This window comes from Gracilinanus agilis, chromosome 2 (assembly GCF_016433145.1).
Source record: "Gracilinanus agilis isolate LMUSP501 chromosome 2, AgileGrace, whole genome shotgun sequence".
In the NCBI taxonomy this organism is placed as follows: Eukaryota; Metazoa; Chordata; class Mammalia; order Didelphimorphia; family Didelphidae; genus Gracilinanus; species Gracilinanus agilis.
Window position 1 is genome coordinate 290,688,959 of NC_058131.1, and position 17,380 is coordinate 290,706,338.

At 36.0% G+C, this 17,380-nt stretch overlaps 1 protein-coding gene across 1 annotated transcript in view; it reads right to left on the reverse strand.

Annotated features, from left to right (window-relative positions):
- Nucleotides 1-4,826: 4,826 nt before the first annotated feature.
- Nucleotides 4,827-17,380, reverse strand: part of NUP93 (nucleoporin 93) — a 112,395-nt gene continuing 99,841 nt past the window's right edge. The window contains exons 17-22 of the mRNA XM_044664134.1: nt 16,232-16,348; nt 15,278-15,396; nt 10,697-10,814; nt 10,235-10,318; nt 7,894-8,022; nt 4,827-5,015 (exon numbers count right to left, since the gene is read on the reverse strand). Coding sequence (XP_044520069.1) covers nt 4,905-5,015; nt 7,894-8,022; nt 10,235-10,318; nt 10,697-10,814; nt 15,278-15,396; nt 16,232-16,348 — 678 coding nt within the window. The 3' untranslated portion in view covers nt 4,827-4,904. The remainder of the gene's footprint in view (nt 5,016-7,893; nt 8,023-10,234; nt 10,319-10,696; nt 10,815-15,277; nt 15,397-16,231; nt 16,349-17,380) is intronic.

Here is a 17,380-nt window from a genome sequence, read left to right on the forward strand (position 1 = left end):
TGGATTTCTAATATTAGAAAGGCCATCATGTAGAAGGTCAGACTTTCTGTGTTACAGCAGAGTACAAAGTGAGTACAACGGGCAGCAGATATAAACTCAAAATACAGAAAATTGTTCTCATGATTAGTAGTGTCCAAGAAAGTAGTCACTTCTAAGATTCAAATAGAAGCTGGACGATTACCTTAATTGGTCCAGAAGACTAAATTATATATGACCTCTGAGGTCCCTTTTTCCTCTAAGAGTCAATAAAGTAACAAACATTTATTTAGTCAGAAAGAATATTAGGAATAATTTTGGAAGTCAATTTGGGGTCTGGAGGTTTCCCTTTGGCAATACTAAGAGGTCAGGAAGTGTTTTCTCTTGATACTTTTTGGGTTGTTTCCAGTTCAGAAACCCAAAATCTTAGACCCACAAAGGACCACAAAGATGATCCTAATTCACCATTTTCATTTTAGAAACAAGAAATCTCAGTAAAATAAAATGACTTGTTCAATCCACATAACTCGTTGGTAGCAGAGAAACTTTCAGAACCCATGTCTCTCAACTCCCAAGGCACTCACCTTTTCACTGGATATTTCATTTGAAACAGTAGTGAAAGAAGCAATCTAAACAAATGAATTATTTTATGGAAAAGGACATGCAGAGTACAGCTTCCCCCAGCAATGTTTGTAAATACACCAGTGACAACCATAATAAGAAAACCAAAAAAGCAGGACAGATGGAAATAAGGCAAGCTGAATAGAGCAAAGACTCTTTTGTTTCCTTTTCTCTCTCTCACACACACACACAAAGGGCACAAATTAAGAGGACCTTTTATGTTTCATCATCCCCATCCCCATTCCCCTTACAAATTTTACTTAATTTGAAATTCTTGATGTAGAAATCTTAAGTTGTTCATGACAGCCAAGGTCATTGCTGGGCACACAATCATACAGCACGGTCCAGACAGCATGGCTCTTCTCCTATGTTTTTCAATGCCTAATTTCATTTAGTGCCTCCTTTCCCTCTAAAGTGATTCCATCTTGCACTATAATTTCCATCATCTATAAAACCACAGAGGCTGCAACACATCACAGGAATCCACTTTAGTGAGAGTGCTTCCAATCATCTGGTGCCACATGGCCAAAAGTCTCTCAGCAGTACAGCATGTGCCAGCAGAGACAGCTGGAATGGGACCAGTGCACACCATCCAAATGGCTCACAAATAACTTGGCCTTTCAAAGAGCTTCCCCAATTGAAGCTGCAGTTCTATGCAGGCCAACCGATATGAGTTGGCTGTGCCCATCACACTGTGCCTCTACACCTTGGGTCCTGCTGCTATCTTCTAACTGGGGAACAGAAACCAGGACCACTCTCCCCACCAAGGAGACTTGGAGGCTCAAGGAGACCAAGTTAAAGGCAATAAAAATGAGACACAAAGCACATTTAATTGCTTTTAAGCCCAATGCCAGATTTCCATTAGTGCCTTTTATCACAGAGAAATGGTAAGCCTATCACTAAAGCAAAATCTAACCCCCTCTACAGTTTCTTTCCCATTAAAGCAGGTTGCATTTTCCCCTAAAATGACCCAGCCTCGATGGCTACTTTTGAGCCAAAGAATCAAGTTCTGGTTCTGATGAGGACCTCTTTGCCTCTGTCTTTCAGGTCCAATCACTGGAACAGAATCAAGTGTGAACCAAAGCAAATGTTTTTCTCAAGTAATCACTGCACAGTGGGTAATGGGGCAAGAAAAGGGTGTGAGAACCAATGGGCAAAGAAGGGAGAAGGCATCAAAAGCTTGGCCTTGAGACAAACCAGTTTACCTGTCTCCAGCTCAGGACAGGAAGTATTTCTAATACAAGTCACCTTGGCACAGGACATTTGGCAGTCTGTCAAATAAAGCTGTATTATACACAAGTTGACAAATATAGTACTTCATTTTGTAGAGACACCTGGGACTACAGCCAACTCTCAATTATACACAGTAGGAAGGGAATGGATGATAGTATGGACAAATGAGACAAAGTATAACCTAAACATTCATTTTGGTGTACGATTTTAAGATCTTTTTCCTTCGATCCTTTCACCTGAGCTTTAAATGTGTAAGAATAAAAGCTGAGTTCCACTTCTCCCAGGAGGAATGTTAAGTAGTGAAACTGATGAAAAGGTGGGCCTGGGGAAAAAGTGTAGGGCTTCCATCATCTAGAAAGTGAGTAATCAGTGGGAGAATTGAAAGTTGGCTGCTTTAGAGCTTTGCAAATTAGCTGCATGCACTGATATTCAAGTAAAAAATGGAATACAAGGAGGCAGGGAACTAAAAATACACAAGTGACATTACATGATCTCAGGGCTCCTCAGGAGGAAATGTCCCAGATAATTCATAAGCTATAAAACCAAGTTCCATGAGTTGGATCACAAAATGTACATTTCCACCATGAATTTTGCAAATCATCAAGTACCTCCAATTTGCTGACCTCCTGAGCTTTCTTCATTAGAAAATGGTCATACATTAAAACAAAACCCTCAATCTGTGAGGGTTTTGGCAAGGATACAATGATGACAACATGAGCCTAGTTTTCACTTTTCTACCTTGGCAATAAATATGCCATGTCCCAGATGATATGAAGTTGTGGCTAAAAGAAAAACTTGCAGGTCACATCAGACATTGAATGAAGCAGAGACAGATTTGGATGCTTAATGAAAAGAACACAATGATCACACAAATAGAAAGCTGATAAGCAGTAACTAGGCTATTGGTGTATCTGTATGGATCCTCTTATGAGTCTTGTCACTGAGAAATCCAGAATGTGAGGCAATTCTACTCAAATGACAGGTAGAGATTCTAGGACAGAGGTTCTTAAAAAGGTGGCATCTCTGAACTTGTGTTTTAAAAAATATTTTGATAACTACATTTCAATAAAATTGGTTTCCTTCCTAATCCTTTGTATTTTATTTTGTGCATTTAAAGACATTATTCTAAGAAGGAATCCATAGACTTAACCAAACTACCAAAAGTTAAGAATCCTTGCCCTCAAGGCAGGGTAGCATTGCTGAGTTCTGGGCTTGGCAACAGGAAAAACTGAATTCTTCCAAATCACACATCTGACATGTAGTATCTCTATGACTAAGGGCAAATAATTTTACTCTCTAAACCCATTTCTTCCTCTATAATGGGGAAACAAAAATACTTACCTCATAAGACTGTTGTGAGACTCAAATGAGATAATGTATGTGAAGTATTTTACGAACTTTCAAGGGCTAAATAAAGAAGAGTTACAAACTTAATATAGTGGCAAGAGTGCTGGACTTGTCAGAGGGTTTGTATTCAAACCCTTTCTCTGCTGCCAACTACCTGTGTGATTTTGGGCAAATCACAACCCCTTTCTGAGCCTTACCCTTCTAACATGCCAAATGGAGGTTTTGTATTAGAATACCCACAAGTACTAAATCTATGATTCTGTGATACAAACTAATGACTACTTTGATCTCTGGCCCAACAATAGCACTAGTGTCTCCTGGCACCTTGCAGACTTAAAGAAAAGATCACTGAATGAATGACACAAAAGCTAACTACTGCACAACCTGGAGAAAATCCCTAAGTAATCATCAATGCTATTTATATCTTAGACCATCCAGAGGGTCAAACTCACATGGAATGTATTTGTAAAGTACTTTAGTTCAATATTTTCAGTATTATCAGTAAGCTTGATAAATCTGAAGGTTCATCTTTGAGGCAGTTCACAAGTTCTAATTCAGATTTCTCTTTGAAGACTGGCAGCCAGAATGGGTTTAAGAAAATCAAAGTAATCAAAGTCCTTAGGTCTCTGAACAATGACCTATAATCAATCTGACTTCCATCTTCTCTTTTAGTATTTCACTAAGGAAGAGAGTTTATTATGTAGACTGAATTCTGGCAAGCACTGAACTGGTCAACTACCAGAGGTTTCCTATTTGAAGACAGAAGTTGAGCCCATTTTCACTGCCTCGCATTTTCAGTGGTTAAATTATGACAATGTGGGCCAAGCTCTCTGAATAGAATTTAGTAATCAGGATGACTTATTTAGCCATTTCTTTGGTCACACTGACATGTTTTTGGAGAAGTCTTATTTGGAAAGTAGTTGTAACTTATCAAAGTCTCATTCCTAGTAGCTTTCACAACATGATTTCAGCTGTTTCTGCATCCCCAAGGCTATGTATACAGAAGGACAAACATTAAGTGGCTTACCTAAGGTATTCCCTTTGTTAACAAAATTCTACTTTATCTCTTAAGTACTGAATCATCTCATCAGATGACAAAATTTTCTTCCTCATCTCATCCCAATAACTTGACAATTTCAACTCCAGGACTGCTTGTTTTCTCCTCTTCATCTTATACAGCCATCCAAAACCAAACAGAGGCTCTATTCAGCAATTTTGTATCTCTGGGCCTCAGTTTCCTCATCTATAAAAAAGTAATGAGTATAATCTCCACCCTACCTCATTGTGCTATTGTGACAGTGAGAAAAAACAATAGGTGTAAAGTAGTTTGGGAATCTTAAAAGCACTAGTTATATAAATGTAAGCTGTTATTAGTGGTGGTGATGAGTGTCATGTGTCCTCATTTCTGAACATTCACTATCAATAACAGTGCTTTCCCAGAAGCTGTGTTTGTTCATTTTGAATAAATGTTTTTAACTTTCCCAAATAAAACCTATTTCATTTTGCTCAATGGCCTAGGACTGCTAAGAATTCTTCTACAAGATGCAAATAATAACTTAAAAAAAATTTAAAAGACAAAACAATGAAAATAAAAGGATGTTTAAAAGGAAATACAAATCAAAGAAATTTATTTTTTGACAAAAATACAGAATAGAAAAAAAATTAAAAAATAAAATAAATGGGGGCCCATTCCTTTGATGTACTAGTAACAACATGTAAATACTCTCTTAATTCATAAGGACCTCCATTTGCACCAGTCTTGCATTTGTGTCTCCTGATGTCCTATAGGGGATCATCCCAGCAAACGTAATCAATGCTCGTGCTTGACTTCGGAGATGCTAAGAGAAAGAGGGAGGAAAAAAAACCCTCCGAGTTAATTTTCACACTTAACATCAATGTGTAGAGAGTTATCACCATGTCCTGAGCTGGCTGAGCAGGGATAGCATTTCTTATATTCTTAGCTTATAGTTATCAATTCTGGTGTCCAGTAAGTAAAGTCTAATCAGATTGATGAATTAGATCTCCTAGTTGAGAGAGGATTATTTAGCAATAGGGACTTGCTAAAATTGTCAAAGATGAAGGCTCCAAAATACCCACAAAGTAACAAGTCATACTCCTTAAAATTTACTATTGCTTTGACACCATAGAACAACTCTTTTCTGGTCAAGTCTACTCTAATTTTGTTAATTCTTTCCCCTAGGAAATGTTCCTTTGAACTGAGTTTTCAAAGAGGATGTATGCCATCTGTAACAAATACAGTGATTTCTGGTGGTTTTTTACCATTTCATCCCAGAAAGATCAGTCTTGGCTCTTTTTTCCTTTCTATTCTTTTCCCTTCTTTTTTCCTCTATCCCTCTGTTCCTCCCCACCCCTTTACAAGGGCTCAGCTTAGCACCCTTTTAGGGTACTCGAGGTAAGAGGTTGCTGCCCCCTTTTCCAAAAGAAAGCCAACGTTTATATATGTTCAGGGGAATGTTGCAGGGAAGACAAGACTGTTCTATGAGTTTAAATGACAGCATCCATTAGCAATTAAAAACAGGGCAATGCTTATTCTCTATTAAAAAAAAAAGTAAGTATGGATATGGGACAAAGAAACTTTAGATGGTAACTTCTGTATAGAATAACAAATGAGTTAAGTTTAGGGTTGAGGAACTGCAAATGTCCCATAAGGAGGAGTGTCTGATGCTTACCCCAGAACCCTATAGAGATAGAAAAGAAAAACATTAATTGGGGTGGAAAGGAAGACACTAAAAATGTCCATTTTGGAATTGGTAATGAGATACTGAAAGAAGATTAAAAGTCTACAAATATGGAATATTTTCTATGTTTAACTGATGATCACTCACGAAGAAGAACTACTTCCGCTTGAAACTGGGGTGGGAGGTGGTAGAGAGAATGGAGAGCTGGGAAAACAACTATAGGTAAGCTGCCCAAATGGAAATTTAAGCTGCCAGAAGAGTGCTCATTATGTATTCTTTAAAAGCTTATTAAAAATACATGGACTCCATTTTAAGGACATAATTAGGTTAGAGTTGGAGTGAAATGTGTTCCCAACTTTTTCAATATAATCAAGATGTAACTGGCAAATGGACTAACTCATTACATGGTACTTTTACTTTACATTCGGATGGCCACTTACTGGGCAGGTAGACCCATCCTCCAAGCTACCTTTTGTGAGGGTAAAGAGGGCATGTTTAGGCAATTTACTTTAAGATGCCTTAGGTCTATAGGCAATTTAACTGGTTTTCAAATAATGCACTTCAGATGTGAAAAAAACAGCCCAGGCACATCTAGTAGCTTATTCATTCCCTCCCCATAGCAAGTATTTCTACCCTCGGGTTCAACCATCTAATCTCATAAGTCTCCTGGAAGTTGGTCAAGAATAATATAAGTTCAAATTAACATAAAATTAGATTTGTATAAAGGTGTAGGCAAGGTGGGTTACAAATGCTAGGATATGATACAAAACACATGGGAAATGCCCATTAGCTCATGTTGCCTTTGACCATGGCTTAAGCAAAGATGGCTGCAGCTGGCATCATGAGAAGCTTATCCATGATGACCTCCTGGACTTGAAACTTAAATGAAGGGATTTCTGGGTAATGGCTCCAGTGTTTTTAGAGATGGAAGATTTCCTATCACCCATCAGTTACATGTTTTGTAAAGAAAACCTGACATTAAACAGAAATATTAAACAGCAAACATTTTTGAACATGATGGTTAGGATTCTCAATAAAGCCAAATCTATTACAGTTTTGTTCAGTGCTAGTCAGATCTGAATATTACACAGCATGAGGAAACTCTGGTACAAATGTAAGCTGAAGGGAAAAAAAATGGCTTAAATAATCTAATGCCTTACCATGTTTTCTTTTAGTTTTACTGTGTCAAATACTCTGTGCTATTCACATAAGAACATAAACCACAAACAGCTTATGATATTACCAGGACTAAGACTGTTCTAACATTTTTTTTTCCAGATGTAATTTCCTTTCTATGAACTTTACAAATCATCATCAGGAGCCTGCTTAGGTGACCTGGAATTTTTCAAACTCTAAATAGAAATTAGCTTCATGTTTAGAGACAATATCTCTGTCAAGTTCTACTGTGATGCTTTGTCATGATGTGGACAGAATAATGGATGGGCAGGCACTTAAAGGCCACACTAGTGGTGTATGAGTTCTCAGATATGCTACTAAATTGGGACGGGTCCAACAAGAGGCAATAGATGATATCTGAGGACTAGTCTGTGTAAATACAGAGTTAATCACTAGAGGCTAGTTATGAGGTGACAAATATTTCTGATTCCTAAGACTCTGAAGATCTGTCTGCTATGGGGTACAATTTTCATTTGGTGGGAAAATTCACTTTAATGAAATTTCATTTCATTGAAATGAAAGTACTTGAGAGACTAGGTATATACTTTTAAAAAAAAGGTGTTATTTCTAAATTAGGACATCTTTTTTCTGAAGAGGAAAGGCCTTTGCTTCGGTTTGAAGAAATAAACAAAAAACAATGGACTCAGTGGGCATAAAAAGGAAATAACAAGAATGCTATGTTTTATCCTACAGACCAGGTTAATCCTTTTCATAAGTCAACTGTGAATACTTTGAAATGACAGGAAAACTGGGCTGTAGAGAACCTGTTGGAATCACATATTTATAGTAGAGCCAGAAATGGTTTTCTCAGAATGATTTCTGGAGGAAAATGGGGTCTTACAGAATCTCTGTCTTCTATAACCCGTTGCGGTCTGGATACTGAAGATGGGCTTGTGCCTTTTAGTCTCTTGAACTGGGTGAACAAGATGTTCATGGTGGCAAGAAGCACTTCTGACAGGTTATGTCTGACCTGTATTAGAACAGAAAAATCAACTGAGGAAGGACAATACCATAAAGCATTCACTTTGGGGATTATCCTTAACTAAGCAGCATTCAAGTTACACCGCTGCAGATGTATACCACCCATCAGAGTGTTATAACAAGAATAACACATCAAATGAAGCTCCCTCCCCTCACAATCTTCCATACCAACCAGGCCTAAGGCAGAAATATTAAATGATTAGTCTGTCTTTACTCTGGCTGCCATTTTTGCTCTTTTACTTCTAGTTAAGCAAGTAGTTTGTTCTGGCAAGAAAATAAAATAGCCTTTACTAAAGCACCGATTGCTACATTACCCTGTGCCAGAAGTATTTGCATTTTAAAAGATACAAGGATAGGGCAATTCTAACAAAGGCATACTGGAAAGAGCATTGGATTTGGAGCCAGAGAGCATAGATCCCCCTCCTAGCTTTACCTCTTCCTCTTGGCTTCCCTGGATTTATTCAGGAATCACCTCAAATATCCTTTATTGTAAGAGATTTTTCCTAGTCTTCTCATACACTTGCATCTTCCCATCTTGAGATACCTTCTTTCAATTTGCATGTATCTTGTATATGTCTATTTTTTTTTTTTTTGGTATCTTGTTCCTTCCATTGGAGTGTAAGCTGCTTGAAGGCAAAGACTGTTTCTGCCTTTCTTTGTAAGCACATAATAAATGCTTAATAAATAGATGACTCTGACTGATTAAGTATATGACCTTGGGTAAATCATTTAACTTCTTCTGGCCTAAATTTTCCTCATCTATAAAATGAGGGGGTTAGACTAAAGTTCCTTCTATCTTTAATATCATAAGCCAACCTTGCCTCTTTCTAGAAAAAGAAAACTGATTTTGAGAGTATTAAAAAAAAAAAGCTAGGATGGGGAAAAAACCAAGAACATAAGCAGAATTGTTTTTTATATTAACTTATTTTTAACAAAATATTCTTTTGAAGAAGCATAGGCTATAAATTTTTTCAAACACTAGCCCTAATAAGCAAAGTAAACAAAATTAATATTTGTTCTGGGATTTCCAGGACTATGGGAGAAGTGACAATAAATTGTATGCTCTATTTCTATCCCTCTTACTTGCCTGGAATATCTTCAGCTGGTAAAAAATATGGTGACATCTGGGTATAATAAGAATAGCTCACCTTAAGTCTTGTAAAGTACTTTACATATGTTAGCTCATCTGGGCCTCTCAATAACCCTAGAAGGCCGATGATGTTATTATCTCTGCTCCACAGATGAAGAAACAAACTGAGAAGCATTAAATGACTTGCCCAAGGTCACACAGCTAATAAGTATCTGAGGCAGGATTTTCCAGGCCTTCCTGACTCTAGTGTTTAGGGTTGGGAGTTGAATAGCTCATTGTAAAGGAAGCAAAAGTGCAGTTTCTAGGTCAAATAGAAGAAATGTAATTGCTACTAGAAAAAAATTTTATAGAGAATGGTAATCAGGCTGAACCTAGTGGGTCAAAAACTACATTCATATGGACTAGATTTTTCTAAGTACAGATAGAGTTTGGGAAGTGAGAAAGTGATTATTATAACTATAACAGTTGCTAGGAGTGAATTGGTTCTTAGTGTAATAATGAAGTTAATTATTTTTCTCTGGTTTTACCCAGAACTTAATGATTGGAAATCAGTAATACTAATTATACTAGAAAAATATGAGCCTCATTAACAGATAGAGATGTGTAAGAATAGTCATACGACATCTATGAAGTGTCAGTATCAAGCTGCTACTTCAGAACCAAAATGGTGGGTTGAAGTGAAGTGGAAATAGAATTGACGTAATAGGTTTACAATTAGCAATGTAGATCTAATAATTACACGGAGGCCATGAAAGCCTATGGCTAACAAAGAAGGTTGAGTCATAAATTCCGTCAGAGATTGTGAATGAGGCTTCATAGTATTCTATGGCTTGTAAAATGATGAAATATACTCATAGTAAGATAGTAATAGTACTAAGATAGTACTTAGATGATTTGTTTGCGATTTTCTTCTATTAGGCTGTGATGGGTTCATGTGATTGAAACTCCTAAAGCTGTCTCTAATGCCAGAGTACTAACAATTCAAATCAAACCCAGTTAGATTAATACAGATCTCATTTATTCTAGAACACTGTAATGCTAATTGTACCCCTCCAAAAAATTCAAAAAATCCTTTATATTGGGAGAAATATCTATTGAAAGAAATGCTTACTTCATCACTGAAGTTTCTGAAGGCAGCCACTCTTTCTTCCACACTTTCTTGATTAAGGGGCACAAGCTTCAGACGATCAATTATCTGTGAAAAACAGAATGTGGATGAAAAATGCTTTTTAGTTATTTAGGTTTTTTCCATATTAAGACCATGGAAATAATTCTAAAATGTACATAAAGGGTCTCCCTTTTCTTCTTCTTTAAAATAATAACAAAAAACCCCTCTGATTACATCTTACTGACACAAAATTAAATTTTAATTTGGAGATTTAAAATTATCTCTTGATTATAAGACTGAAAAAAAAAATGAAATGTTTAAAAAAATTCCTGGACCCCATTTGTCTCCTCTTACAGCCCAAACATATATGATTTGATGACATTTCCTTGTTTTTAAATGGTGAAATGTTACAGATTTTCAAGGGCATTTACTAATCTCTACTTCAAACAAAGCTCCTCAACTTACATCAAAGGCCCTGTCAATGTGACCACTATGATATTCGTCAAAAAACGTGATCAAGTCTAACAGAAGGTAGAATGTAGAGTCAACGAATTTGTTTGCACTTATTCCCTGAGCTCTGTACCTGAAAGACAAGAAAAATATTTATAATTTTACTAGGCAACAGAGTAGCTATTGGCAAATAAGCAATCAGAAACTGTCTAAAATAATTTAAATAGCAAAGAAATAACAACTGTGGTGGGAGCAAAAGTTAGGAATTAACATTTTGGATGGGAAGATTTGGAATTTGACAATAACATTTGGTTTGAACTCAAACAAATTTTTATATTCACAAAGTATAGCTCCTCAAACATAGTCCCTTCTCTGGTGGCATATTCTTAAGGAACAAAACATGCTCCATTTATTCAATGGTCCAAAAAGTCTTTGGAGACTCTTTGGTGGATAGTCATGTAATTTTTTCCTAATATACAAATGGCTAAGGAACAAATAATTTAGCAAAACTTCACAAATACATTTCCCATTAGGCCTAAAATAAAAATGAAATTAAATATATGTTCTCTTAATTCATTTAGTCAGTAAGCAAACATTTATTAAACACCCAAATTATAGGGCATTTTGGATAGGTGCTAGAAAAAAATACACAATTCAGAAAAATTAGCTCATGACCTTATGGAGATTATAGTTAGTCTGAAAGTTAAGTTACGGTAAGAAATTATTAACAAGAGAAATGAAATAGCAAAGCATTCTTCTCTCCATGTGTAAAAACCATGGTATTATAGGCACCTGAAACATTGGCCACCATATATTACGGCAAATACTGGAAAAGGTCCAAACAGAGGAACTAAAAGAACCAAGCCAATGCTATATAATAGTTCACATGTAATGAAAAGCTAAACAAATGATAAATCTTCAATCTAAAAAGACAAAGGAGAAGGGCTATGACTAAAGTCTATAAAGAAGATTAGTTTAAGGTGAATATCTGATTCTGGAATATCAGAAGGGATGCTTCATGTTTCCAACATGAGACAGAAACTTCTGGGAGTTAAATTTAGGGCATGTAAAAATATTATCTTTTCCTAGCAGGAACTATACTAATGGAACTCTATTCCAAAGCATGGTACAGACTGAAAATTAAACAGCTTAAAAAAGATTTAGATATATTCATAGATGACAGAATAGAGAATTTTAGAGGTGGCAGGTACCTTAGAATTCACCTAGTCTAATTCTTTTGTTATTACACTAGGGGATTAAAAGAAACTAGGGATATCTTTAAAATAACTTAAAAAAAACCACCCATACCTTCTGTCTCAAAATTGATACAAGTATTGTTTGCAAGGCAGAAGAGCAATAAAGGTTATGCAATTGGGGTTAAGTGACTTACTCAGAGTCACACAGCTAGAGATCATCTGAGGTCAGATTTGAATTCAGATTTTCCTGACTTCAGGCTTGTCATTTTATTCATAGGGTCACCTAGCTGTTCCTTAAAATAACTCTTAACCTTTTGAGGTTGATGTAATAAGCAACAATCAAGCTCTTGTATAATTTGTACTTTGGAGCCAAAATACTAGACTGGATATACCTGTATATAAAATCAACCATGTACTATACTTTTTATGTTCTTAATATGGAAAATGTAAGCATAATACCTCAAAATAAAATTCAGGTAGACAGCTGGCTGGACTCAATAGTACAGATTAAAACATTTTCTTTTGGACATAGCATGACTATATGTATTTGTAATGGATTTTGTTTTTCTTGCCTTTTCAATGGGTAGAGGAAGGGCAAGAGGAAAGGAGAGAATTTGGAATTGAAAATAAAACTGAATAAAAATAATAATTTAAAAAAGAAAGTCAGCCTAGGAAGAATAGAAAATTCTCAAGAATAGCATCCTGAAGACAAAAAAAGGAAAACATTTCAATGAAGTTAAAAAAAACTTGAATTGTCTGAAAAGATTAATGTAGATATACAGGAAACTCAACGACCGATTTCAATTTTTAAAATATATGTACACAAGATGGAAGCTCAAGGGTAGGTAAGAGAGAATGGATATAAGATCATGATGCAATCCTTTAAAAATAATGTTGAGAGTACTAAAGCTCAGAATGAGCACAAGCTGGAAAAGGAAGTGAAGAACAATAAAAAAGATTTTTTTAAAAAAATCAATATTGAGGGAAAGAGGAGGATCAAAGAAGAGAGAAGCCTGTTGTTGGGGGGAGGGGTGTAGGAATGATAACAGACAAAAGAGGGAAAGCAGAACTCTTTCATCCTTATTTTGCTCTTGTTTTCTCCACAAGAAGAATGACTTTGGCACCAGAAATGACAGAACAAAAATAGCTGATGTTGAGTTGATCCTCAAGATAAAGGAGACAGAAAGAAAGCACCTAGTCATCTTTAATGAATTCAAGTTACCTAGCTAGACATGCTGGAACCTTAGGTACTGAAAAAATAGTCAGAAGTGAATGCTGAGCCACTGTCAGAATGATCTGTAGTGGAAAAGAGCAGAAATTCTAAAGGACCAGAGGAAAGCAAATGTTCTGATTTTTTTAAAAAGGAAGAGAAAAGAGTCCACAAAATTATAGCCCTATAAGTGTGACTTCAACTCCAGGTCAAATTCCAAAATAGATTAAAGAAATGGTTAATGAACATCTAGGGAAAAAAGGAGTGATCAACAAAGAGGTATCACGTCTTCCTCAAGAAGAGGTCATGCCAGACTAACCTTAGAATGTTATTTACTTTTTTTGAGAGGATTCCTTAACAATAGATGATAGAAATGCTGCTGAGGTAGTTCACTCAGATTTTAGCAAAGAATTTGAGAAATTATGTCATGCTACCTCTGAATAGAGAATAGAGAAATGGACTGGAAGATAATAGAATAGTTTTAAAATAGCTTAGAATGACTGGTCTCAAATGGCTTCATGTCTACTTAGCAACAGGTCTCCAGTGGAGTACCCTAGGGATCTGTAATTGGTCCTGTGCTGTTTAATGTTTTTATAAATAATTTGGATAAAAGAGTAGATGGTATGCTCATCAACCTGGCAGATGACACAGACACTGGAACACAATTAAAGGCAGAACTAGGATTTGAAAAGATTTTGGCAGACTAGAACATTGGGCTAAATTTAATGAGATTATCTCCAATAGGGAGATAAATAAAGTCTTACACTTAAGTTAAAGAAAATTAAGTTCATAAGTATAAGATAGTAGAGGCACAAGTAGTCAGCAATTAAAAAAAAAAAAAGAACCTGGGAATTTTGCTGGATTATACACTCAAGAGAAGTTTGCAATTTAATATGGTAGTCAAAAAAAAAAAATGAAGAAATCTTAGTCAGTATTAAGACAGGTATAGTTTCCAGGAAGCGAGAGGTTCCTTGGTACTCTATGCTGGTCAGATCACATATAGAGAATCTGTTTGGTTTTAGGGGCCAGAGTTTTTAAGGACACCGATAAACTACAGAATATCTCAAGGAAAGAGACCAAGAGAGTCAAAGGACTCAAGTCCATGTCACCTAAAGAGCAGCTAGAAGTGGGAATCTTTAGCTTGGAGAAGGGAACGCTGAGAAGAGACATCACAATTGTCTTTAAATATCTGAAAACATATCATGGAGAACTTCTTTTGGATCCCAGAACCAAGAACAATGGGAAGAAGTGGCAGAGAGGCAAATTTTACCTTAATGTTAGGAAAAACTTAATGATTATAGCTGTTCAAAAGTGGAATGGGTTCCCTTAAAGGTAGTGGGTTCTGCCTCATTAGAGGTCTTCAAATAGAGGCTAGATGACCATTGGTCAGGTATATTATGGTAGAGAGTCCTTTCAGATAAGATAGAAGTCAGCCAAAATTCCTTCTCCAACTCTAAAATTCTTTGACTTTTGATAGATTTCAATTGAAATCTATCACCCAGCCCACCCCCCTACTGTCTTTAAAGAAGTATCAAAAGTCCTTTTAGATGTGGTTCTCAGCTGTGCTGAATTTGTAAACTTGTGCAGACTTGATATCAGTCGTGAAACATCAAAGATCTTACACAGATTATTGCTAATTACATTTCTGTTGGCCTAAACCAATTCATGCAAGGTCAAGAACATGGCCACAGGGCTTTGGTACTTGAGGCCTGAAGACTGGGCTGGAACAATAGATTCTTCCAGTTGCCCCTTTAGAATTTAGAAAGCCTAGAGGTATAGTAGAGAGAGCATTAGACTAGAAGTCAGTTTCCAATTTCAGGTCAATCATCAGCTGCCAAATTATTTTAGACAAATCCCTTCACCTCTAAACATTTGTATTTCTTCACTTGTGAAATAAAGTTAATAATAATTGTACCGGGGGCAGCTGGGTGGCTCAGTGGATTGAGAGCCAGGCCTAAAGACAGGAGGTCTTAGGTTAAAATCTGGCCTCAGACACTTCCTAGCTGTGTGATCCTGGGTAAATCACTTAACCCCCATTGCCTACCCTTACCACTCTTCTGCCTTAGAACCAATACACTTTCATAGGTCTACTATGAAGAAAGTGCTTTGTATACTATAAACTAATACATAAGTGTAAGCTATCATCAGCATAAGTATTATCATTAATGTTATTATTGTTACTGTAATTACCGTTCTGCGATGGAGAGTGCCATGTTCTTCAGCCTCTCTTTATTGGACTGTGGAGTACTGATCTGGGGAACAACTGGACTGAGCAACTTGTTCATCAACTCAAGAACCTTGTCTGCATTCTGTCAAATATATATTTTTAAAAAGAGACTCCTCAAAAACATACCATATAACAAAAGATGTATATGAGTTTATATATTTTTTTCTAAACAAGCAATCTGCCAAATGATTCAGTATGCTGTTACCCTCACCCTTATTTAATCACTTCCTAAATTACCACAAAGGGTTTAATCCTTAAAATTTACACTTAACCACGGAGTCATCATATGTTTTCAGAAGGAAATATTTCTTTCACCTTCTGACAAAACCTCATTCATTGTGTTATTATATAACACACACTGTAGCACATTGCTAAAGTGTAAAAGCTTGACATATTTCTCACGAAGCAACTTCATGGTCTAAATATGATAAACATTTAACTTGCTGCCAAATGATATTACTATTAGATGTTTGAGGGCTTATTTTCAATAAGTTGCTCTGTCAGCTGAAAACATCTTATGGGCAAAAACAATTCTGTAAAATGGGAATTTCACCATGTTTGGGATCATTAACTGCCCAAGTACTGTAAGAAAAAAGCTCAGTGGCAAGAGCATTAACACTCTAGCCCAGTGATAGGTAAACTATTCCCTGCAGGCCAGATCCAGGCCATAGTTTTCCCATCACTGCCTTAAGCAAGTCCCTAATCACTACATCTGGATGTGAGGGCATAGTGATTAAGGGAATTGCTTAAGGCAGTGTTGGGCAAACGATGGTGAGGGGAATAGTTTGCCCATCACTGCTCTAGACAAATGGTACAATTCTGAAAGATTAAGATAATAGTCTAGTGAAAATGTTTGTGTATCCTACTCCAAAAAGGCCAACAGATATATTCAGTGAAAAGAACAAAACATATTTTACCTTTGCAAGGTCATAAAGCTTTGCAGCTTCTTCAAATAATCCTTTATTTTCTGCCACTGAAGCAACTTTGTTAATAATGGGCTTTGTGTCACTAGTAAACTTATCTATAACTCCAGGCTGACAAGAAAAATAGGAGAGGGGAAGAGCACACACATAGCTATTATTTTCAACACAGAAAAACATTTGGAATAAGGAAAAGGGTTAAAATAAAAATGTTTTACCCAAGGCAATAGTTTGGTTACACTTTAGAGTACAGATTTCCACAGGAATACATGCTGGAGGACATATTAAAAATATGAAGGGTGTTTATGAAAAATGCTGTAACCTAAGTAGGCAAAATTGATTAACTAGCACACCAAAGTCAACAGCAAAACATTAGTGGTTTCTAATATTTTAAAATGAGCCAGAAAGCAGGTAAAAGCACCTACTGATATCTGGATCCTGGGAAAGAAAGGAAATCAAAACATTTAGGAAAATTTCTTAAGGATTCTGAATTTGCTTTTACAAAACAAATGGTAAATGAAATTTAGTACTGAAAAATCAGTGCCACCACATAAACAAGCAAATACAATTAAAAAAGGACTTAGGAAGGGTATTACATAAGTTGCTGCTATACGTTTTCTAGAAAACCTAAATTGGTCCTGAATTAATGTTAGTATTTCAGTCAAGACTACATCAAAATGCTTTGTTTCTCTATTTACTTTGGATAAGAACAACAGCTTGTTTATATAACATTACAGTAGGTCTTGATATCTGAATAAATGAGTTAGGAATCTATACAGCTTATTGATCTAAATTTTTTATGGAAAAGAGTGAATTTTTGAGTCTTCTAAGGTGTTTTTATAAAAGAAAATGTTAAAAAGAAAACTAAATTCTTCTGTTTGGAAGACCAGGTATATCATCCAATCTCTTCTTTTAGCACATTTCCTAGTCATGTCATCTCACCTACAAAAATTGCATGTGTGAAGAGATTAAAAGCCTTCTGCTCACTTCAAAAGAATATACTAAATGTAAATCTGCATATTCAAAATAACAGTATCAATATCATCACTTTGAGTCTGTTATTTTTTGCTAAATCCTTTCCTTTGCTACTGCTTGACACCTGAGATGCCTCCCTGAATAAGCTCAGAAACAGAACTGAGTCATTTG